The sequence below is a fragment of the Pelodiscus sinensis genome, chromosome 7, assembly GCF_052426305.1.
Source record: "Pelodiscus sinensis isolate ZL-2025 chromosome 7, ASM5242630v1, whole genome shotgun sequence".
Lineage (NCBI taxonomy): Eukaryota > Metazoa > Chordata > Testudines > Trionychidae > Pelodiscus > Pelodiscus sinensis.
The window spans coordinates 13026550-13049865 of NC_143058.1; the positions used below are offsets into that span (position 1 = coordinate 13026550).

The 23316-nt window shown below is 40.6% G+C and overlaps 1 protein-coding gene across 6 annotated transcripts in view; it reads right to left on the reverse strand.

Annotated features, from left to right (window-relative positions):
- Window positions 1-23316, reverse strand: part of HEG1 (heart development protein with EGF like domains 1) — a 98341-nt gene that overhangs the window by 30515 nt on the left and 44510 nt on the right. For 4 of the 6 annotated variants that reach the window (XM_075933173.2, XM_075933174.2, XM_075933175.2 and 1 more), the window contains 9 exons: window positions 21074-21403; window positions 20276-20608; window positions 18779-19120; window positions 16548-16889; window positions 14140-14478; window positions 11724-12341; window positions 9902-10246; window positions 8999-9340; window positions 5143-6558 (listed from right to left, as the gene is read on the reverse strand). In XM_075933173.2, coding sequence (XP_075789288.2) covers window positions 5143-6558; window positions 8999-9340; window positions 9902-10246; window positions 11724-12341; window positions 14140-14478; window positions 16548-16889; window positions 18779-19120; window positions 20276-20608; window positions 21074-21403 — 4407 coding nt within the window. The remainder of the gene's footprint in view (window positions 1-5142; window positions 6559-8998; window positions 9341-9901; window positions 10247-11723; window positions 12342-14139; window positions 14479-16547; window positions 16890-18778; window positions 19121-20275; window positions 20609-21073; window positions 21404-23316) is intronic. The other 2 variants (XM_075933176.2, XM_075933177.2) reach the window with 2 other exon arrangements.

Sequence of the window (23316 nt, forward strand, 5' to 3'; positions counted from 1 at the left end):
CTCTAAACCTTTGGTCCCAGCCTGGAGCACCCTCCTTTACCCCAAACACCTCGTCCCCAGACCCATCCCAGAGCCCACACTTCTGCCACAGTCCTCATCTCTCTCCTCACCTGTAGTCCCCCTTATTCTGAACCTTTCAGCCACATCTCTGCCATGGACTGACTAGTGCAGAATGAATTTTGTTATGTACACCAATATGAAGGTGGTGTATCACACATCATCTCCATATTGGTGCACATAAAATTCATTCCACACACTGACATGAAAAATTAGTGGGAACACTACATGGGACTTCACCCTACCACTCATATTCATGTAAGTATTCCCACAGAAATAGATGGGATTTCTTGCATGAGAAAGGCAAGCAGGATCGGGCAATTAATTCCTTAGCATTTCTAAAACAGTTTGGAAGGGATTATAGAAATACAGAGTATTATTAAATCCAGAGCACAAAGTATTAAGACCAGGTCATCAAAAGGATTTCCTCTTTACAGTGATTGTCAAAACCTGATTTAAAAAAAAAATTATATAACAAAACCTGAATCGCTCAATAAAAGACTGCATTAAATTAGAGTCTCATGTAAAATGCATTAATCCATGTCACCGTTCCCAATATAATACTTTTATACATAAATACAATCTGTAATGAATATATTCAGTCAGAGGCCAGTCCAGTAAACACATATTATTGGCTGCAGTGTTTCCTATTTTATATTGTCCTACTGATGTTAAAGGAACAACTGAAGTGAGTAAATATAGCAAGGATTTTCAGCCCCAGGGGCTTTAATTATGAATTATATTTCCATTCTGATTAAAACTGTTCGGAATTTCTTTAACGAAGATAAGGAGGCTTGACTAACTGAAGGTTTTTGTTATATAAAGCTCTTCATATGCTCCTCCCAGTGTACTGATGACTTAGCCACAGCTACCTTTCCTCAACCCCCTTATTCCCTTAAGGATAAGTACGTGAGTCACCATCCCAGTTCACTCCTAGAAAGAGGTTTCCCTTAGCCAAGTGTGAAGATGCCTGATTCTGCCAAATGATGTATTCTTGTTTTATGAAGTGGAGTTGTTGCCAAAGTTTCTGCTTCTAATATCAATATAGTTTTATGTTCTTAACACATAATTGGCAATGGCACAAGGCAAAAACTGGAACTTGTGTGTGGTACATTTCCCAATTTGTCTTCAAAACATAAAATAGACCAATGGATACGGAGAAGGTGACCTAGACCTTAGCAAACAGGAGAAGTGACAAATGTGAAGTAATGCACATCAAATAACATCATACTAACTATATATACAAAATGATGGGGTCTAAAGGAATTGTTACTACTTAAAAGATCTTGGAGTCATTATGTATATCTTTGTGAAAACAAAGATCTATACAGCGTGCAGCAGCAGTCAGAAAGGCTAGGAGAATGTTAGGAACCATGAGGAAAGAGCAAAATAATGTGACGATCATGACTACATAAATCTAGGGTATGTCTATACCTTGAATACCGTGTCTCATGGTTGCCCAGTCTCACAAAAGTTCAGAGATAGGAAACAAAAATGATTAGGGGATGGAACAGCTTCCATATGAGAAGAAATTAAAAAGACTGCGAGTGTCCATCTTAGAAAAGAGATTGTGAGGGAGATTATAGAGGGTTATAAAATCATGAATGGTCTGAAGAAAGTGAATAGGAAGTGTTATTTATTCCTTTACATAACAAAAGAACCAGGGTTCAGCCAATGAAATTAATAAGCAGGAAGTTGAAAACTAACATAAGCAAGTGCCTGTCCACATACCGTGAGTTATCTGTGGAACTTGGTATTGGGTAATGTTGTGAAAGACTCAAATATAACTGAGTTCAAAAAGGAATTCACAGAGGATAGGTCCATCAGTGGCTATTAGCCAAGATGGTCAGGGATGTAACAAGGTACTCAGGTACTCTCTGGGCATATCTAGACTACACTAGACTTTCGAAAGAGGATATGCAAATTCCGTGGGAATATGTATATCTTCTTTTGAGCTCTCTTTTGAAAGTGAAAGTAATTAATACGCGGTTTTGTTGGCGAACCCTCCTGTTTGTCAAAGGGCCGCATAAACCTCATTTTTTAAGGAAAAGCAGCTTGTCGACAAATGGGAGGGTTCGCTGACAAAACCGCATCTTAATTACTTTCCCTTTCGAAAGTGCGGCTTTCGAAAGTGAGCTCGAAAGAAGATATGCAAATTACTGTGGAATATGCAAATTACCCATGAGAATCAAGACTGAGGGGAAAAACAACTGAGGAGAGTTGGCAGTTTTTCAAAGGAACATTGTTAAAAGCCCAAAAGCACGCTATTCCGCTGCGTAGGAAAGATAGAAAATATGTCAAAAGACCGCCTTGGATCAACCAGGAGATCTTGCATGATCTAAAAATAAAAAAGGAGTCCTATAAAAAATGGAAAGTAGGACAAATTACAAAGGATGAATATAGATAAACAGCACAGGAATGCAGGGGCAAGATTAGAAAAGCAAAGGCACAAAATGAGCTTAAACTAGCTATGGGAATAAAGGGAAACAAGAAGACTTTTTATAAATACATTAGAAGCAAGAGGAAGACCAAAGACAGGGTAGGCCCACTGGTCAGTGAGGAGGGAGAAACAGTAACAGGAAACTTAGAAATGGCAGAGATGCTTAATAATTTCTTTGTTTCAATCTTCACCGAGAAGTCTGAAGGAATGACTAACGCAGTGAATGCTAGTGGGAAGGGGATAGGTTTAGAAGATAAAATAAAAAAAGACCAAGTTAAAAATCACCTAGAAAAGTAAGATGCCTGCAAGTCACCAGGGCATGATGAAACGCATCCTAGAATACTCAAGGAGCTGATAGAGGAGGTATCTGAGCCTCTAGCTATCATCTTTGGAAAATCATGGGAGACAGGAGAGATTCTAGTAGAGAGATTCCAGAAGACTGGAAAATGGCAAATATAGTGCCCATTTATAAAAAGGGAAATAAGAACAACCCAGGAAACTACAGACCAGTTAGTTTAACTTCTGTGCCAGGGAAGACAACGGAGCAAGTAATTAAGGAAATCATCTGTAAACACTTGGGCTGCGTCTAGACTGGCATGATTTTGCCGCCTGTCTCCACTGGCTGCGAGTATTTGCGCAAGATCACTGACTTTGTAATGTACAAAAATCAGTGGTTCTTGCGCAAATAATCCAACGCTCCCCCTCAGGGATAAGCCCTCTTGCACAAGAGCGCCAGAGTAGACAGCCATGTTAATTTCTTGTGCAAGAAAGCCCGATGTCTAAAAGGCCATCAGAGCATTCTTGCGCAAGAGAGCGTCTACACTGGCACGGATGCTTTTGCGCAAAAGCAAATCTTTTGTGCAAAGGCACATGCCAGTATAGACGCTCTCTTGCGCAAATACTTTTAATGGAAAAACTTTTCTGTTAATAGTATTTGCGCAAAATCATGCCAGTCTAGACGCAGCCTTGGAAGGTGGCAAGGTGATAGGGAACAGCCAGCATGGATTTGTAAAGAATAAATCATGTCAAACCAATCTGATAGTTTTCTTTGATAGGATAACGAGTCTTGTGGATAAGGGAGAAGCAGTGGACGTGGTATATCTAGACTTTAGTAAGGCGTTTGATACGGTCTCGCATGATATTCTTATCAATAAACTAGGCAAATACAACTTAGATGGGGCTACTATAAGGTGGGTGCAGAACTGGCTGCATAACCATTCCCAGAGAGTAGTTATTAATGGTTCACAATCCTGCTGGAAAGGACTAACAAGTGGGGTTCCACAGGGGTCTGTTTTGGGACAGGTTCTGTTCAATATCTTCATCAACGATTTAGATATTGGTATAGAAAGTATGCTTATTAAGTTTGCACATGATACCAAGCTGGGAGGGGTTGCGACTAATCTGGAGGATAGGGTCATAATTCAAAATGATCTGGACAAATTGGAGAAATGGGCTGAGTTAAACAGGATGAAGTTTAATAAAGACAAATGCAAAGTGCTCCACTTAGGAAGGAACAATCAGTTTCACACATACAGAATGGGAAGCGACTGTCTAGGAAGCAGAACAGCAGAAAGGGATCTAGGGGTTATAGTGGACCACAAGCTGAATATGAGTCAGCAGTGTGATGCTGTTGCAAAAAAAGTAAATATGATTCTGAGATGCATTAACAGGTGTGTTGTGAGCAAGACACAAGAAGTCATTCTTCCGCTCTACTCTGCGCTGGTTAGGCCTCAGTTGGAGTATTGTGTCCAGTTCTGGGCACCACATTCAAGAAAGATGTGGAGAAATTGGAGAGGATCCAGAGAAGAGCAACAAGAATGGTCTTGAGAACATGACCTATGAAGGAAGGCTGAAAGAATTGGGTTTGTTTAGTTTAGAAAAGAGAAGATTGAGGGGGGACATGATAGCAGTTATCAGATATCTAAAAGGGTGTTATAAGGAGAAGGGAGAAAACTTGTTCATCTTGGCCTCCGAGGATAGAACAAGAAGCAATGGGCTTAAACTGCAGCATGGGAGGTTTAGGTTGGACATTAGGAAAAAGTTCCTAGCTGTCAGGGTAGTCAGACACTGGAATAAATTGCCCAGGGAGGTTGTGGAATCCCCATCTCTGGAGATATTTAAGAGCAGGTTAGATAAATGTCTATCAGGGATAGTCTAGACAGTATTTGGTCCTGCCATGAGGGCAGGGGACTGGACTCGATGACCTCTCAAGGTCCCTTCCAGTCCTAGTATTCTATTATTAACTTTTGGTAAAATTACCACCAAAATTTTCTTCATTTCTCAACTGGGGAATATATTAAACTCTCATCTTTTGCTTCAAATGCTTAAAAATACTTAAAATTAAGAATGGCGAGGAGTCCTGTGGCACCTTATAGACTAACCGAAGTGTTGGAGCATAAGCTTCCGTGGGCAAAGACCCACTTCATCTTTGCCCACAAAAGCTTATGCTCCAACACTTCGGTTAGTCTATAAGATGCCACAGGACTCCTCGCTGCTTTTGCAGATTCAGACTAACACGGCTACCCCTCTGATACTTAAAATTAAGACTAATTCAGACTAATTCAATGTTTTTTATGCAAGCTATGTTAGATGTTCTCTTCACTCTATATACCCAATGTTTTTGGGCAACCGTTTAGGTGTTTTACCTGTTGTATGAGAAGACGTTACCAATTCCTTTGTGCGACTTAAGAGAGCAACAGTAGTTGGTTTGGTAGCTGCTGCCAAAGTAGTGGAAAACCTTGCAGTGGTTTTGTGAGTGGAAGATGTTTTGGGAGGATGTGTAGCTGGGATATTTTCTTCAGTGATTTTAATGCTAGCGGTAGTGCTAGTTTCCATCGCTTTTGTAGTTACTGCAGCAACATAGGCCAGTGTTGTGGTAGCAGCAATTTGAACTCCGTGAGTGTGCATTGTACTAGATTGATCTGTAGTTGACAGAGCATGTGCTGGCCCAGAAGTCACACCTGTTGACAGTGTAAAAGTTTTTCCTGTTGTTAGTTCCACTGCAGGGAACACTTCTCTTTGATGCGTCATATTTGGCAAGATACTAGTTGATCCTTTTGCCATCTCAGTGTGTTGGGTACCCTGGCTCAGACTTGTAGCAGCTGTTGTCGGAAGCAAAGTTGTCTTTTCCACATGGTCCTCCTTTCCAATGGTCCTGGAAGTGAAGGTTCTTCCTGTGGAGCTCTCTGTCACTAGTAAGGAAGCTGATGTGGATGAAGAGTGATGGCTGAACTGTTCCATAGGTTCAGTCTGAAGAGAAAGTGGCTCTACAGTTTTGAAACTAGTGCTTTCTTTCTGCTGGTGCGGTCCACTGTGATTCCTGTATTGTCCGGGTGTACTCCCATAGAATACAGCAGAGGTGGGCTCAGTTCGGTCTGACCCTTCCGATGTAACTGTGGACACACTGGTCTGAAAACTATCGCTAGCCCGTGATGACGAAGACGATGAAGGTAATACAGATGATACTATAGGAAAGGACGTGACTGACGAGGAGGCGGATGAAGATGACAGAGATGGTGGTGGGAGTGATGATGGTCGTATCCCTGATGAAGAAGATGGTAGAGAGGACTCTGATGATGCAAATGACTGAGGAGGCAGTGGCGTTGAGGAAATCAAGGGTTGTAATGATGCCGCTGAGGAAGAAGGTGGAAACACTGATGATGATGATGATCTGCCAGTTGATGATGATTCAGTGCCAGTGACAGACAGAGTTGTATTTTGTAAGTTGACTGTAGAAGAGTAAGTTGCCATTTTGGAAGACTGTACAAGCAAAGGCTCCGTAGACGGAGCAATTAAATCCCCCTCACTTGAAGATATGTTACTTCCTCTGCTCTGAGTCATAAAAGATGAGGACTGTGCTAATTCTGAAGAGCTGGAAATATCTGCATAAAAAGTGGAACTTTCTGATGATTCGGCAGAGGTACTGTTATTTGATATAGACAGTAAAGTCCTGTCTCCGCCTCTACTGAACGTGGTTGAAATGTACGTGCTGTCAGTGCGAGAAGCAGAAGTCCTTTTCTCAGTCTCGATGCTGCTAACCGGTTGATAGCTACTTGCAAAGCCTGGAATAGAAGAAAAAAAATTAACATGACTGTGATGCCCTCCCCCTCTTCCCACCACCATGCTGTATGAAATTGTCTTATGTATACAAATATGCATAAGCTGAAGATTCTTTGGATAAAGACCTCATGTGACGTATCAATTTTAATGTCACAATCTGCTGGGTCTGTATATCATATTTTGGTATATGTATCACTCTTGTATGTAAAGTTAGAAATATGGAGTATGGAATGGTTTATGGTTTTAAATGTGCACATGAAAGCCATCAAGGGTGTTTCCAATGAATGGACACATTAATGACTGGGTGATCAACTTAACCACTTGAGAACAGTCTTGTTTGTCCATTTTCATTTGCAACCACTTAAATCCTATTGTTTGTACTCAATAAAATTACTTTTATTTATTATCAAGCCCAGTGTAAATAATTGTTCCTCGGAAAGAACAATCAGTGTGCACATCTTCCTTTCATTATTTCATACTTCTTATCCAGGATGGGAAGAAAAGGTGTCCCTAGATTCAGTCAGAGGCTTGGAATGGATGACAAGAGAGGGATCACTTGAGGATTACCTGTTCTGTTCACTTCCTGTGGGACACCTGGCATTGGCCACCATTGGAAGACAAGATACTGGGCTAGATGGACCTTTGGTCTGACCCAGTATGGACGTTCTTATGTTATGTTATTGCTAAGGGGAGCTTACCTGAATGAGCTTTCAACACATGAAACTCTCATACAATGAAAGATGGATTGATCTGGGCTTTTGATTCCATTTGGGGGGTTGGTTTACTGGATGCTGTGGCCTGGAACTGCATTCTCACAGATGTGAAGTGATTCAGTGTTTGCATTGCTCTTGGCGGGAGGGGGGGGAGAAGAGGGGTGGTTTTCTCAGCCCTGTGCCTTGTCTGGGGGAGACCAGGAGATGTGGCCCAGCTGCACAGGGTGGTGAGGAACCCAGAGAGCAGGAAGGTGAGCTTTATCAGTACACTTGAAGACAGCCCCAAGAGGTCTTCTGTGACCTTACCCCATCACAATGATAGTAACATATCACAATATTTTGGCATTTTACTGAAATTATATGTCTGACACAAAATGTATTAGTCTGTGTATTGGACAACCAGTCCATCAGTTAGTATGGAGGCTATCTGCCAGTGAAAACTTGTTTGAGCATGCTTTTGCAAATGCAACTATGTACTTATGACTATCTTGTGATTTTTAACACTCTGAAATGTTAACCTCAACCTCTTGCAGCATTGAGTCTCACACAGTAACTGTATGTTCATCACAAGGTATTTTTTACCTCTTTCAATGTGTTTCCTTTTCACATGATAGAGTACTATTTCTTCTACTTGTGTTTTGTGACTGGGTGAACAGAAAAGCCTATTTGTCCTCTACATCATTCAGAATGACCTTATCCTCTAACTCTTCCTCCATTCCAAATTCAATAAAACCAGTCTTTTTTAAAACTGGTTTTGCACAGAAGACTTCTCATACCTCCATAGGAAGAAAATATTTTTCAAGAACGCATTCTACCTTAGACCAGGTCTATACTAGACCCGGAAGATGGGAGTAAGGTCTGCAACTCTAGATACGTAAATAATGTAGCTGGAGTCAACGTACCTTAAACTGAGCTTGGTGCCATCTTCATAGTGGGGGGAACGGGGGGTCAATGGGAGCAAACACCCTTGTTGGCTTCTTTTACTCCTTGTGACTGTGAGAAGTACCAGCGCTGACTGGGGGCACCATCAGCAATAGATTTATCAGGTCTTTATTAGACCTGCTAGATCGAACACCAAAAGATTGATCTCCAGTGCTGCAAGTGGAGATGGGGCCTTGGTGTGTATAAAATAATGTCTTGTCAAATTAATTGATCAAAGACTTCATAATCAGAAGCCCTCAAGAGCACAAAATGTCTCTTTAAAAAGTTAGCTGTGGATGACACCAAATATTAATATTTGTGGTACAGTCAATCATAGGAAGAGCATGTGTGTAATTAATTTCTGTGTTTACAGTGAATTTAGTGATGTCCTTAGATTTACAGAATGAGATTTTCAAAAGACTTCTGCATTGGCCTAACTCTGCTTGTACTGAAAGCTCCTATTGCCTCTTTGGACATGGAGTTAAGCCAACAAGGAGCATTTTGGAAAATATCACCCATAAAAAAGAAGGTAGAATGCAAATGAACACAATAATATCAGATTCCTCACAAATAATGGCCAGTCAAGAATCACAGTTTCAATGTCAATAATCCTAGTTGCCTGGACATTTACCCCTTGGTAAAGATTTCCCAGAAAGTGTGAGCTTGGCTTTGATTTATTTACTGTAGATAGAGCACTTGGGTATATGGGGATCACCATCTGTCTGACACATGCAAGGGATTTAATGCACTGGTGAGATTTTGTATGTAAGACAAGCATTTCAAAGAAACATGCACCCAAAACACTCACTTGAAGGATCATTTTGGAAAGAAGAGTAAGTTGGTATCTTGGAAGAGCGTCTAAAGAAAGTCTCGGTTGAAGACCCAGTGAAACCCACATCTTTTGCTGAGATGTTTGTCCCTCTGGTCTGTGCCATTGAAGAGGACTGAATTAATGCAGAGGAATTGGCAATTTCTGTATATGAAGCGGAGCTTTCTGTTGCATGGGTAGATGTGCTATTTGTCAGAGATTGTGATGGCCTTTCATCGCTTCCGGTTGACGTAGCTGAATGGTATGTGCTGTCAGTATAAGGACTGGAAATCCTTTTTTCTGTATTTGAGCTGCTAAGAGACTGATGGTTACTTCCAATGGCTGAAATGAGATTAAAGAAGGAATCAGAAGGAATGTGAGATCTATAACAATTTTACCCTGAAATACAAGGCCAAATAAATCTCACGGATAACTCCAAAAGTTCAATGGAGCAATACATGGGATTAATTGGGTTTATAAAGATTTAAAAAACAATAATAGCTGCGTATATATCACTGAGTATTTAAATAAACAGTATGATTTCTAATAAATTCAAACCATTATGAGCAGGACTTTCTAAGAATGATTGACACAACGTGTGTCAGTAGAGTTGGAATGATGCATTAGACTTACTTGTATGAATCGGAGTGGCCAGGAAGTTAACAGTCTCCTATACTAAGAAGACATGGTCCACTTTCCTACACTGATGGCTCACTGTTAAATACCAAATGCTGTGGAGGGGACCCCATTGAAGAGAATCAGTACTGCTTACAAATATTGCGCCCGGAAACTGCAAAGGCTCTGAATTTGTTAGTGATAATAGTATGTATAACCCACACTGGGGAGGCATGGGAGAGAACGTTTCTCTTATCAAAATGAGATTTTTGAGTTTAGAAAACTCACTGGACATATCATTTGGTAAAGAAAACGTTGAGATCTCAGAAGACTCTGTAAGCAAAGGCTCGGTGGAAGGCTCCATGAAATCGGCATCACTTGATGAGATACTGAAACCTCCAGTCTGTGATACAGAAGACAAGAACTGGGTTGAGTCTGAAGACTTGGCTGCATCTCTAGTAGTCGTGAAGATTTCTGCTGCCACAGTCGATGTGCTGCTGTGAGTTTGAGACTCAGATGTCTTCTCCCCACCTCTGGTGAAAGCTGTTGACACGTACGTCCTGTGAGCAGGAGAACTGGAAATCCCCTTTTCTCGGTCCGAAATTATAACTGATCGATGGCTACTTCCAACTCCTGAAAAAGAATTAAAATCTGAAAATTAAAGTTTTTATACGTACATCTTGAGCAGATCAGTACTTACACACATGTACACACACCTGAAAAGAAATGTGGACGTTATTCACTCTTTAGGACATTGTAGGGAGCTATTAGGTGGCATAACTGACTTTTACACCAACTGCTTCTCACACCCAACCTGACAGGTGGAATAGTGGAAGCATGCTGGGACATACTAGGGAGAAGGGCAGGGCATGCCTGCACTACAGGAAACCCTCGCCATTCACAGTGGATGTGTTCCTGGCACCACCGTGAATGGTGAAATTCGTGAATACTGGGAGCCATGGCTCCTGGCCCCTGCAGTGAGCTCCCCGCAGCTCCTGAACAGGCCACAAGGGGGACTCACAGCACACCCGCCTGCTACAGGGAGTTCCCTAAAGCTCCTGACCCCTACTGCACCCCCTCATTTTTTCCAGAGTATGGGTTCTTTCAAAAAAAAAAAAAAAGGGGGGGGGGGGGGTTCCGAAAGAACCGCATTTAGACTGCGGTTTCACTTTCGAAATACCCTTTTTCGAAACAGCGATTGAACATGAATGTGCTAATGAAGCACGGGATATTTAAATCCGCATTTTATTTGCACTTTCAATCGGGCTCATTTACATCCCTCTTTCGACAGAAGGAGTAATCTAGATGTGCCCTAAAGGTTTGTCAATTAGACATACTGCAGTTAGACACTGGGGCTGTCCTCTACCAGCTGACTTAGGCTCCACTGGCTATTTATAGATATTTAGGCTCAAGATGGAGCCAAGATCTGGCACCCTTCCACCTTGTAGCACTGCAGAGCCTATGTTCCAGCTAAGCCTGAATGTCTACACTGCAGTTACACAGCTCCTGAGCCCAAGCCCTGCAAGCCTGAGTCAACTGGCATAGCCAGCTGCAGGTTTTTAATGGCAGAATCAACCCTAACAGCCTGAATCTCTCCTCATATTCACACTAATATCTTACAATACATATAACCCCATTCAGCATAATGGGTCTAACTTGCAGGATACCGCTGGACATAAACAATTGTGCCAGAATCTGGCAGAGAAAAAATGAATTATTATTTTTGAAGTGATTAAAATATTTGGAGCAGTGTTACACAATAAGGCTAGTCCAAGGTTAGGGTGCTTAGTTGGGACCCCCATATTTAGCTCCCTGGTCTTCTGAAAACTTTCTGTCTGACCTCGGAGAGATCACTTGGCTTTTCTTTGCCTGAGCTCCCTTGTGGTCAAACTGGGATAACAGTGCTCACCAGGATGTTGGGAGAATACAGTTTGGTGCCCAGACATGATGGTATTAGCAGCCTGTCATAGGTATGAGTCTGAGTTAAAGAGAAACTAATTCTTTAATGAAAAGGGTTGACTTAATTGGGGGGGAGGAGGGAAGGGTTAGGAAGTTCTCTCTTATTGTTATTTAAATTGTGCAATAACCAGCATGGAACTGCAAAACTCACCAGCAAGATCACTGGATGAAGATGAATGAGTTGGGATCTCTGAAGAATGTGTAAGCAAAGACTCCGTCGAAGGCTCAATGAAGTCACTTGATGAGATAATACCTCCTCCCGTCTGTGCTACAGAAGATGAGCGCTGGGGTAAAACTGAAGACTCAGTATTTTCTAAGTTAGAAGTAGAGCTTTCTGCTGCATCAGGTGACATGCTGTTTGTCAAGAACCTTAACGTTGTCTCTCCTCTGGGGAATGTCGTTGCAATGTAAGTACTGTTGGTATGCAAATCAGAAGTCCTTGTCTCTGTAACTGAGATGCTAATGGGTTGGTGGCTACTTTCCATGACTACTTTCCAAGGCTCAGTGAAGTCACTAGATGAGATATTATTTTCTCCAGCCTCTGCTACAGGAGTCGAGGGCTGCGGTAAATCTGAAGATTTGGTCTTTCCTAAATAAGAAGTGGCGCTTTCTGCTGCAGCAGGTGATGTGCTGCTGTTTATTACAGATGTTAAGGTCCTCTCTCCTCCTCCAGTGAATGTCGTTGATATATAGGTACTGGAAGTATGCAAATCAGAAGTCCTGTTCTCTGTAGCTGAGATGCTAATGGGTTGGTGGCTACTTTCCATGACTAAAATATGAAAAAGAGAAATTATAATTTCATGTGCATAATTCCAAATACATGATTGAATGTTCTTCCAAAAGAACAGAGATGAACACAGTGTATGAATGTTAAAACAGGGTAGGTTTCAGCCTGGAGAAAATGCTGCTTTGGAAAGGCATGTACACTCCCTAGTTACTAACACCTGAAATTATTATTTGCAAAAAAGAAAATGAGCAGAGCCATGAATAATGCCACCAAAAATAATGGTGGAACTAACAAGCTGCATGGTTAACTTCACCATCCAGTTACACTGTTTGCATTGCATGCTGTTGGCACAAAAATTATAAATCTGTACAAATAATGTCAGTACAAGGAATGCAAATTCTTTTTACTCTATTTGAGCTGTTAAGGCACAGATAGCTATGTCCAATGGGAGATACGATATCCAAAGGTGGAAATTACATTAAATCAAAATGGATTTACAAATTCTATAATAATTGTGCTTAAAATACAGGACCAAATAAATCCAGTGTGTGGCTCTATTAACTAAAAGGGATATTTATGAACAGAACTCTCAGAGAATGAAAGGTATAGATAAAATGAGTATCATTAGAGCTTGAATAATGTCTATAATTTATATGATCAAGTGTGACCCAAGCAGTCAGATAGTGGGCATTCTCCTACACTTAGAAGGTGGGGTCCACTTACCCATGTTGTTACCTTAATAACACTCGTGTGTGTATATATGTGTACACACACATATATAAAATCACATCTGGAAATTGTTCAGTTTTTTAGCACCTGATGATAACTTCAAAGAAAAGAATTGTGTGGAACTTTAGGGCTGAGATTCCAGTGGCTGATGCAGAGGAGAAAAATGAGAGAGAATGAGGGAACTTGCCTTAAATGGCCAGCAGAAAATTCCCTTGGTGAAGTGAAGGTCTCGGCTGGCTTTTGCACCAACTGCCCCCTACAAGCAAGTACTGGAGTACTGGCTGCATGCTGGGGCTACCAAAGGGGCAGGGCATACCTGCACTACCTCAGTTCTGAGTGGAGTTATGCTTTCTTAAAGAGATAGCCAGATGGTGTACCCTAGAATAGCCCCTAAACTGCTCTAAATTATGCTGATGGATGTGGGCCACTGCACATGAAGAGGGGAATTGGGAAGATGTAATTTTGCTCCAAGACAATTTCCCTTCCTCCTATGCTGAGAAAGGCACTGTTGGATAGGAGGAAAATCTGGCAGAGAAAATATGCGGATATTGTAGGGAAGGGAAGGCTGGTCCAGCTGACAGAGTATTAGCTTGGGAAGAGACTTGTATGAGTATGAGACTTGGGAAGCCAGAGATCAAATCCCAGCTCTTCTGCAAACTCCCTGTATGACCTTTATCTAGGTTCTCTGTGCCTCTCCATTTCCTATCTGTAAAATAGGGGAAATAGTACTTCCCTGACTCATAGGGTGGTTGTGAGGAAAAATACATGGCAAATCATGAGGTACTAAGTTAATAGAAGCAATACAAGGACCTGTGCACCTCAGTCCTTTGTGTCCTCACCTGTGGTGCATAATAGTCTGGCCTCCTGGAGGCTGTAACACTGTGGACTCATTTCCATCATTGGCTTAAGTGGGTGTATGTCTGGTGCCCTGTGACATACAGGAGGTTAAACACAATGATCTAGTGGTTCCTGTGGCCTTACATGGGTTTGAGTTACTAAAGAGCATCTGAGTTTTCAAAAAATGGGTTGACTGAGTTTTCTGGGAGCCAAGGGCTCTTTTTACCACATTTTTATTACTGCAGAATAATCAGGTGGGATTCACAAAACCCACCTAAAAGATCATTTGGTGAAGATGAATCACTTGGGGTCTTGGAAGAATGCGTAAGAGGCTCTGTGGAAGGCTCAGTGAAGTCACTTGCTGAGATGTTATTTCCTCCAGCATGTGTTACAGGCGACAAGGGCTGGGGTACATCCGAAGACTCGGTATTTTCTAAATAAGAAGTAGAGCTGTATGCCACATCAGGTAACATGCTATTGTATGTTACAGACCTTGCTGTCCTCTTTTCACCTCTGACAGATATCGTTGGAATATATGTACTCGAGGTATGCAAATCAGAAGTCCTTGTTTCTGTAACGGAGATGCTAATTGGTTGGTGGCTACTTCCAATAGCTAAAGTGGGATTAAAAGATGGAAATCATAATTAATATGCCAAAATCTGATAGGATTTGTGAGTACTACAATAATATTGCTCTAAAACTTGGGACCAATTATGTCTCAGATATCATTTCATCAATTTAAATGGAGCTCAACATGGGGATAAATGTTGTTTATAAAAAGACTAGATAAATAAAAACAAGTGGTGTATTAAATCATAGGGCATTTATTTTCTATTGAGTCAAACCTTCATAAAAAGGACTATCCAAGAATGCAAGGCACAGACCACAATGAATTTAAGTAGATGTGGAATGATGCATTGAAATGATTATAAATAAACCACAAACCAAACTAACCATGTGTTAGACACTCTCCCAATTAAGAAGATATGATGCATTTCCTACATTTTTATCTTAACAATACTTATTGATGCATATGTATACTTCATGGGATAATAAATCTGGAAATTATTCAGTCCTTAGAAAATTATAATTATTTAAAAGATTACCAAGTGAAAACTGTGGCTTAGATTCCGCTAGTTGTTCCAGAAGAAAAAGTTTGTAGAGATTAGAGTTCTGTGAAAAACAAACTTTTTAAATTTCTGGAAATTAAAAAAAACCCACACACATACAAACGTTTTGGGCTGACCAAACAACAACTTAATTTGAAATTCTTTGGTGAACTGAAAAATTAAAAAAAAAAATCAGTTGAACAAAAGTGTTATAGTTTGATTTTAAGTGCTTTAAAAATATTTTTTAAAACAAAATGGAAGGAGATTTCTAAATGAAAAATCATCTTAAACCAAAAAATGAAAACAATTAAATTAAAAAATATCACAGTGAAGCCTTTTGACTCAGGCAGGTGGATTGAGAGAAACTGGCACTAAATGGCTTTTGGCTGCAATTGCTGGCTTTTACGTCAACTACCCCCACCCACAGCCTGGAGGGTAGAATTATGGAGGCGCATTAAGAATGGCAAGGGGCAGGACAGGGTATTACTTCACTATACCTATTCTAAATAGGCCGATGGTCCCACAGAGAGACAACTAGTGAGGTAAATTAGAGCAGCCCGAAGGTTGCACTAACTTATGCCAGTGGGCTAGGCCCAGTACAAATGCACCATGAAAATCAAGAAGATATAATGTGCTCCCTAGCAGCTGCTTGACTCCCATTCCACACACACCTCAGCCCAGGAATCTGAGCTTTTATATTCAGAAATCTTAAGAACTATTGTCATCTTTCTGTAAAAAGTGGGCTCAAACCTCTCAAGGTTAATACTAGAGCCAAAGTTTGTTATGAGATGCAGTGAAGTTATTGAAGGTGTAAGTCAATGACTTTTGAATTGGAACTTGACAACGCTAGAAATATTTAGAGGTACAGCCCACAACTGTAGAGTAAATATAAGAAATCGAGATTATCTGCTGTGCTAATCCAGCTAGCAGGTAAAGAATCCCTGCGGGCTTGAATTTCCTCTCTTATTCACACTGAGTCATTCCTTCCTGTGTAAGTAGTCTCATTCAGCATAAAGGGAGTACTTGCACGGCACGGTACTGCTGGACATGAGCAATGATGGCAGTAGCTGATAGGGAAAAAGGGTGACATTATAGAGAAATAAATGGATTGCTACTTTTTAACAAAAGTGATTAAAATGATCAGAGCAGTGTAGATGGGTAGTATAGTCCGGGGACCACAGCGGTAGGTAGGGACTTGAGAGATCTGGATTCAGCATCCTCCTCTGCCACAGACTTCTTGAGGACCCATAGGTAAGTCACGTAGCATCTCTGGGCCTCCGTCCCCCACCTATAAAATGGGAATAATAATCCCTACCTCACAGAGGTGTTGTGATGATGTGTACTTTGAATATTATTACGTGCTCAGATAGTATGGTAATGGGGGGGGAGGGAGAGTGTATAAAGATCTTTGATAGGGATCAGTCTGGCTTAAAGAGAAACTGGTTCTATTTTTTTTTTTTTAAACGTTGACTCGGGGGTTTTTTTGGGGGGAGAGGGAACAACAAAAGCTTCTTTCTATTGTTTTATGTTTTTATAAACGGAGCACTAACTAGCTGAGAATCACAAAACCCACCTGCAGGACCATTTGGTGAAGATGAATAACTGTCGATCTTGGAAGAATGCGTAAGCAAAGGCTCGGTGGAAGGCTCAGTGAAGTCAGTAGATGAGATATTATTTTCTCCAGCCTCTGCTCCAGGAGACAAGGGCTGCGGTAAATCTGATGATTTGGTATTTCCTAAATAAGAAGTGGCGCTTTCTGCTGCAGCAGGATATATGCTGCTGTTTATTAGAGATGTTAAGGTCCTCTCTGCAGCTCTGGTGAATGTCGTTGATATATAGGTACTGGAGATATGCAAATCAGAAGTACTGTTCTCTGTAGCTGAGATGCTAATGGGTTGGTGGCTACTTCCAGTAGCTAAAGTGGGATTAAAAGATGGAAATTAAGTTTGATATTCCCATATCTGAACAGATTTTTGAATTCTACAGTAATTTTGCCCTGAAATACAGGACCCATTATGACCCACATGTCATTCCATCAACTGAAAGGGAGCTAAATGTGGGATGAATTTGGTTTATAAGTATTAGATCAAGAAAAAGAAGCAGCATATAAATCACTGGATATTGAAAAATAATATATTTTCTATTGATTCAAATCTTCATGAGGAGGACTCTGCAAGGATGAAAGGTACAGACCACAATGAATGTATTAGACTTCTAAAGATGCATTGAAATGATTATAAATAAAGTATGTCCCAAACTAGCCAGCTGGTAGACACTCCTCTGTTAAGATGTGATTCTCTTTCGTACAGTTAGCTTAACACTTATATACACACGGCATGAGAAAATGAATCTGAAAATTATTCAGTCCTTAGAAAATGATTATTACTTAAAATTATTGAGTGAAACTTGTGACTTCAATGCCTTTGTTTCAGAGGAGAAAGTTTGCACAGAGAGCTCTGTGAAAACAGACTTTTTAGGTCTCTAGCAATTAAAAAAAAAAAAAAAACCATGTAGCAAATGGCTAACACTACTGTGGTGGATCCTGTGCTTTTTCTTGGGGTGGTGAGCCAGGGTGCCACCCCTTGTCCCTGTTTTTGGGCATTGTGGGCTCCACTAATGCCCTAGGGGAGAGAGAAGAGAGTGGAGAAAGGGCCTACGTCTACTCTCCAATTCCCAGTTCCAGCCCTTTGCAGGCTGCTTACCCTTTCTCCCCTTAGATAGGGTTTCCTTCAGTCCTTTGTGCTGGGGGAGTCCATCTGCTCTGCTTTAGCAGGGTTTCCCTTCTCCTGGTACTCTAGCCCTCTGGCTAATGGCATTGCTTCTCCAAATTCTAGTTAGCTCTTCTTCCCAATCTCTCTCTGACTGAGGCAGCATTTTTTAGAAGATCTTGGGAGGGGCCTTAATTGACTCCAAGTGCTCTCCAATTACAGTAACCTTTCTCTAGTCCATAGTGGCCATTGATCATTGGGCATAAGTATGACCCATCCATCACCCTGCTGCACCCACAAAAACAAACAAAAACCCCCAAGTTTTCAGTTGAACAGGCAATCCATTTTTGGTGAATTGGAAAGTAAAAAAAAAAAGTCAAAGAAAAAAAGGTTCAATTTGAGTTCAAGTACTTTAAAAATATTTTTGCTTTTTAAAATAAAATTAAAAGATTTTCTAAATCAAGTCATATCAAACTGAAACATTAAAACAAATCATTTCAAAAATGCCAAAAGGAATGTTTTGACTTTTTTGTAATTTCGTTGGGGTTTCCCACCGGAACAAATTTGGTGAAACTGACATGAAATCACCACACCGTTTCTGTGTCACCTAATCTTCATTTTTCACAGAAAAAAAATTGTGGTCAGAAAAAATTCACCCAGTTCTGGCAGAGTGATGAATGTGAGCCCTAAACAGCTCACTGAAAATTCATCTGCTGTAGGGGACCTGCCAGCTGGCACCAACTGCTCCTATTTCAACTGCCCATAACAACCAAGTTGGCCCAGTGGAAGCACACTGGGGCTGGTGAGGGGGCAGGAGAAGGCACGCTTGCAATACAACTTTTGATAAGCTTATGGTTCAACAGGGAGATAGCCAGCGTGAATACCTCCTAAACTTCTCTGACTTATGTCGACAGACCACTCAGACAACCATGGTAACAGTGGGTCATGTAATTAACTTTGATTGGTATAATTCTGAGTTAAAAATCAACTGATTCCTTAAAAAAAAAAAGAGTCTGACCCAATATTTGGTGGGTGGAGGTTCCTTTTATTATTTTTTTGAATGGCGCACTAACCAGTGGGGAATCATAAAACCCACCTGCAGGACCATTTGGTGAAGATGAATAACTTGGGATCTTGGAAGAACGTGTAAGGAAAGGCTCGGTGGAAGGCTCAGTGAAGTCTCTTGATGAAATATTACTTCCTCCAGCTTCTGCTGCAGAGACTGAGGTCTGGGTTAAATCAGAAGGCTTCGTATTTTCTAAATCAGAAGTAGAGCTTTCTGCCCCCGGAGACAGCACATTGCTGTGTGTTAACGACCTTAACGTCCTCTCTCCACCTCTGGTGAATGTTGTTGAAATGTAAGTAAGGGTGCTATGTACATCAGAAGTCATTTTTTCTGTAGCTGAGATGTTAATGGGTCGGTGGCTGCTTTCTGTGGCTAGAATGGGATTAAAAGATAGAAATTAAATTCAATATGGCCAAATGAGCATTGATTTGCAACTTCTACAATCATTTCCCCCAGAAATACAGAACCAAATAAATCCAAAGTTTAACCTTAAATGTTGTTATGCAATGAATATGGCTTATAAAGACGAGGTCAAGAATAAATTAGTTGGTTATTAATCAGTGTGCATTAAAAAACAAATCTTTTCTAACAAGAAGCAGTCCTGTGGCACCTTAGAGACTAATAAAAATATATAGTATCATGAGCTTTCCTGAGCAAAACCCACTTCATCAGATGATGCTCATAATATATATGTTATTCTCTAAGGTGCCACAGGACTACTCGTTGTTTTTAAAGTTACTGTAATTTTTATGAGCAGGTGTCTCCAAAGATGCTGACACAGTAAGTACCTAAGAACAGGAGTGATGCATTAGAATTATTATAAAGTATGATCCAAGCTGGCCACGTACCTAGCACTTTCGTTCACTAATAAAATGTGATTTACTTTCTTACATTGTCAGCTAAACAACATATTCATTTATATATAACTGAAACTGAACAGCTACCGAAAGGTACCCCTCACAAATACTATAGGTAAGCAATCCATAGTTGTGTGCCTTGCTAGCTGGTACAGAATCACTAAGTACCTGAATCTCCAATTTTACAGAGTCAAACCTTGCAGTGGCAAGCATCCCCATACAACATAACGAGAGAACCTGAAGGATATGACATGGGTTGACATTGGCAATGGTGGCAAAACCTGGCAGAGAACAAACAGCTGCACTATAAAAAAATAGATTATGGTTTTAAAAGGAAAATAAGGCCATTAAAATATGAAGAGCAATGTCAAAGAGGTTGCTGGGGTGCTAGGAAATGACAACAAAGGAAACCAAATTCAAACATCTGGCCTGCCACAGACAACCTGGGTACTACTGTACCAGTCAGTCTCCCTGTGCCTCAGTTCCCTCTCTGTCCAGTGGGGATAACAGCCTTTGCTTACCTCACAGGGGCGTTGTGAGGATAAATACATTACAGACTGTGTGACACTCAGGTACTATGGCAACAGAGGGGCATATAAGGATGTTGGATAGGTAAGAATCTGAGTTAAAGAGCAACTGCTTCTTAAAAAAAAAAAAACAGAGCACTAACCATGTGGTGAAGATGAATAACTTGGGATCTTGGAAGAACGTGTAAGCAAAGGCTCGGTGGAAGGCTCAGTGAAGTTTCTTGATGAGATATTACTTCCTCCAGCCTCTGCTGTAGAGATTGAGGCCTGGGTTAAATCAGAAGGCTTGGTATTTTCTATATTAGAAGTGGAGCTTTCTGCCCCAGGAGGCAGCACATTGCTGTGTGTTAACGACCTTAACGTCCTCTCTCCACCTCTGGTGAATGTTGTTGAAATGTAAGTAAGGGTGCTATGTACATCAGAAGTCATTTTTTCTGTAGCTGAGATGTTAATGGGTCGGTGGCTGCTTTCTATGGCTAGAATGGGATTAAAAGATAGAAATTAAATTCAATATGGCCAAATGAGCATTGATTTGCAACTTCTACAATCATTTCCCCCAGAAATACAGAACCAAATAAATCCAAAGTTTAATCTTAAATGTTGTTATGCAATGAACATGGCTTATCAAGATGAGGTCAAGAATAAAATTTGTTGCTTATTAATCAGTATACACTGAAAAACAAATCTTTCCTAACAATGAGCAGTCCTGTAACACCTTAGTGACTAATAAAAAAATATTGCATCATGAGCTTTCCTGGGCAAAATCCACTTCATCAGATATATATGTTATTCTCTAAGGTGCCACAGACTTCTTGTTGTTTTGAAAGTTACAGACAGCTACCCCTCTAAATCGTTTCTACTGATTTATGTAAGGATGTTGGATAGGTAAGAATCTGAGTTAAAGAGCAACTGCTTCTTAAAAAAATAAACGGAGCACTAACCATGTGGTGAAGACGAATAACTTGGGATCTTGGAAGAGTGTGTAAGCAAAGGCTCTGTGGAAGGCTCAATCAAGTCACTAGATGAGATATTATTTCCTCCAGGCCCAGTCTGTACTACAGGAGATGAGGGCTGGGGTAAATCTGAAGATGTGATATTTTCTAAATTAGCAGTGGAGCTGTCTGCCATATCAGGTGATTTGCTATTCATTAGAGACCTTAACGTCCTCTCTCCGCCTTTGGTGAATGATGTTGAAATGTAGATACTGGTGGTATATAAATCAGAAGTCCTTTTTTCTGAGCTGTTAATTGGTTGGTGGCTATTTCCAATGGCTAGAAGATAATAAAATATTATAATTCCACATGGATAAATCCATTATTTTTCTTCTAATATCACCCAGATGCAAACAGTGCATGTACAAATATTAAATATGGATATGTTTTGTGACAGACCCCCTCCCACACTTTATGAAATGGACTTATGGACACAAATATGCATAACACAAAGATGCTTGGGACAAATTGCCTCATGTAATCTAACAATCTTAATGTCGTAATCTGCTAGGTCTGTATATCTTATTTTGGTGTATGTATCATTCGTAGGTGTAAAGTTAAATATATGGAGCATGGAATGGTTTAGGGTTTTAAATGTGTAAAGGCAAGCCATCATGGGTGTTTCCCTCAAGGTCTGGTGAACTCTAAATGGCCTCTTTTGTCCTTTAAATCTTAACAGTGATTGGTTTTAGGAAGTTATATGATTCCCCCAACTGGTAGGGTCTGACGAGCTGTGATTTTTCTGTGTATGTCTACACTACAGAGTTTTGTCAGAAAAATGGCTGTTTTTCCGACAAAACCTGAGTTACGTCCACACTGCAATCATGTTCTTCCAAAAGTAAATCAAAAGAACACAGGGGTTTTTCTGGCATTGGTAATCCTCTTTCTACTAGAAAGAATCCTTTTTCCGAAAAAGAGCTCTTTTGGAAAAAGGCGTGTGTGGACGGGGAAGAGGGAGTTCTTTTGAAAGAAGAGGGAAGAAGAAAAAGCACAGGTGCCCTGGTGGCCATTCTGTCCATAGTAATCACAGATTAAATGCGAGAGAGCATCCAGTCAGTGAGGATGCTATCTTTCGAAAAAGCAGATCGCTTTTTCAATGCGCTTTTGTAGACACTCTCTTTTGGAAGAAGGTTTTCTGGAAGATCTCTTCCGAAAAAAAGGTTCTTCTGAAAGAAGCCTGACGTCTAGACATAGCCTAAGACTGAAATGTAGAAAAAGAACTCCCACACAAAGTGGAATCTAAAAAACAATGGGAAGAGAGCAGTTTCTTTGTGCTTGGCTGGAGTGGCACTCCCAAGAAAATGAACCAGAGACCCCAGGGTTTAGCTAGAATAAGGTTTAGCTAGAATAAGAACAGTTTTAGGGTGAGTTTGTAATAAGTTTATATGATGATTTTAATGTTAGAATTAGCTACCTGTTTTCTGTTATTTTAAATTTGCAACCTACTTTGCTCTGCCTGTTTTCACTTACAACCTCTTAAATCCTACTGCTTGTTCTTAATAAGATCACTTTTATTCACTATCAAGCTCAGTGTAAATAACTGTTACCTGAAGGAGCAATCAGAGTTGTACATCCTCCTTTTATTGTTAAAGCGGGCTTACCCTTTAGAGTTTCAGTGTATGTACTACACCTCGGGGAGTGAGGGGGGAGGGTGATCTCAGCTTGGCTGGGGGACCTGAGCTGGCCCAGCAGGACAGGGTGGTGAGAAACCCCAGAGAGCAGAAAGGTGAATGTCAGTGGCTTTGTCAGCACTCCGGGAAGCACCCCCAAGGGGTCTTCTGTGTCCTCATCCTGTCACACTTCTTTTCTGGAGAAATTGTTAATTTAGTGAACCCTTCATAGTCAGGAGCACAGAACATTAGTATTTAGAAAAAATTAGCATAAAGCCATGAAAAGTGCAAGTAAAAAAAACCAGTGGCACTAACAAATGGCATGCTTCTCTCCATCGTGAAGTTATACCATGGTGCATTCCATGCTGCTGGTACTTACAAAATTATAAAACAAGAGAAATATCTGGAATTAAATTCAGCAGGGGTTAACACACAGAATAACTATGGGCTTGTCTAAATGAGACATTCGTGTTCAGCAACACTCTACTGCGCACTAGATTGCTGCAGGCTAACATCCAGTGTGGACTCTATTATAGTGCAGTGAAAGTCCTGGAGCACTCTTGAGCTGATTACACTTTACAA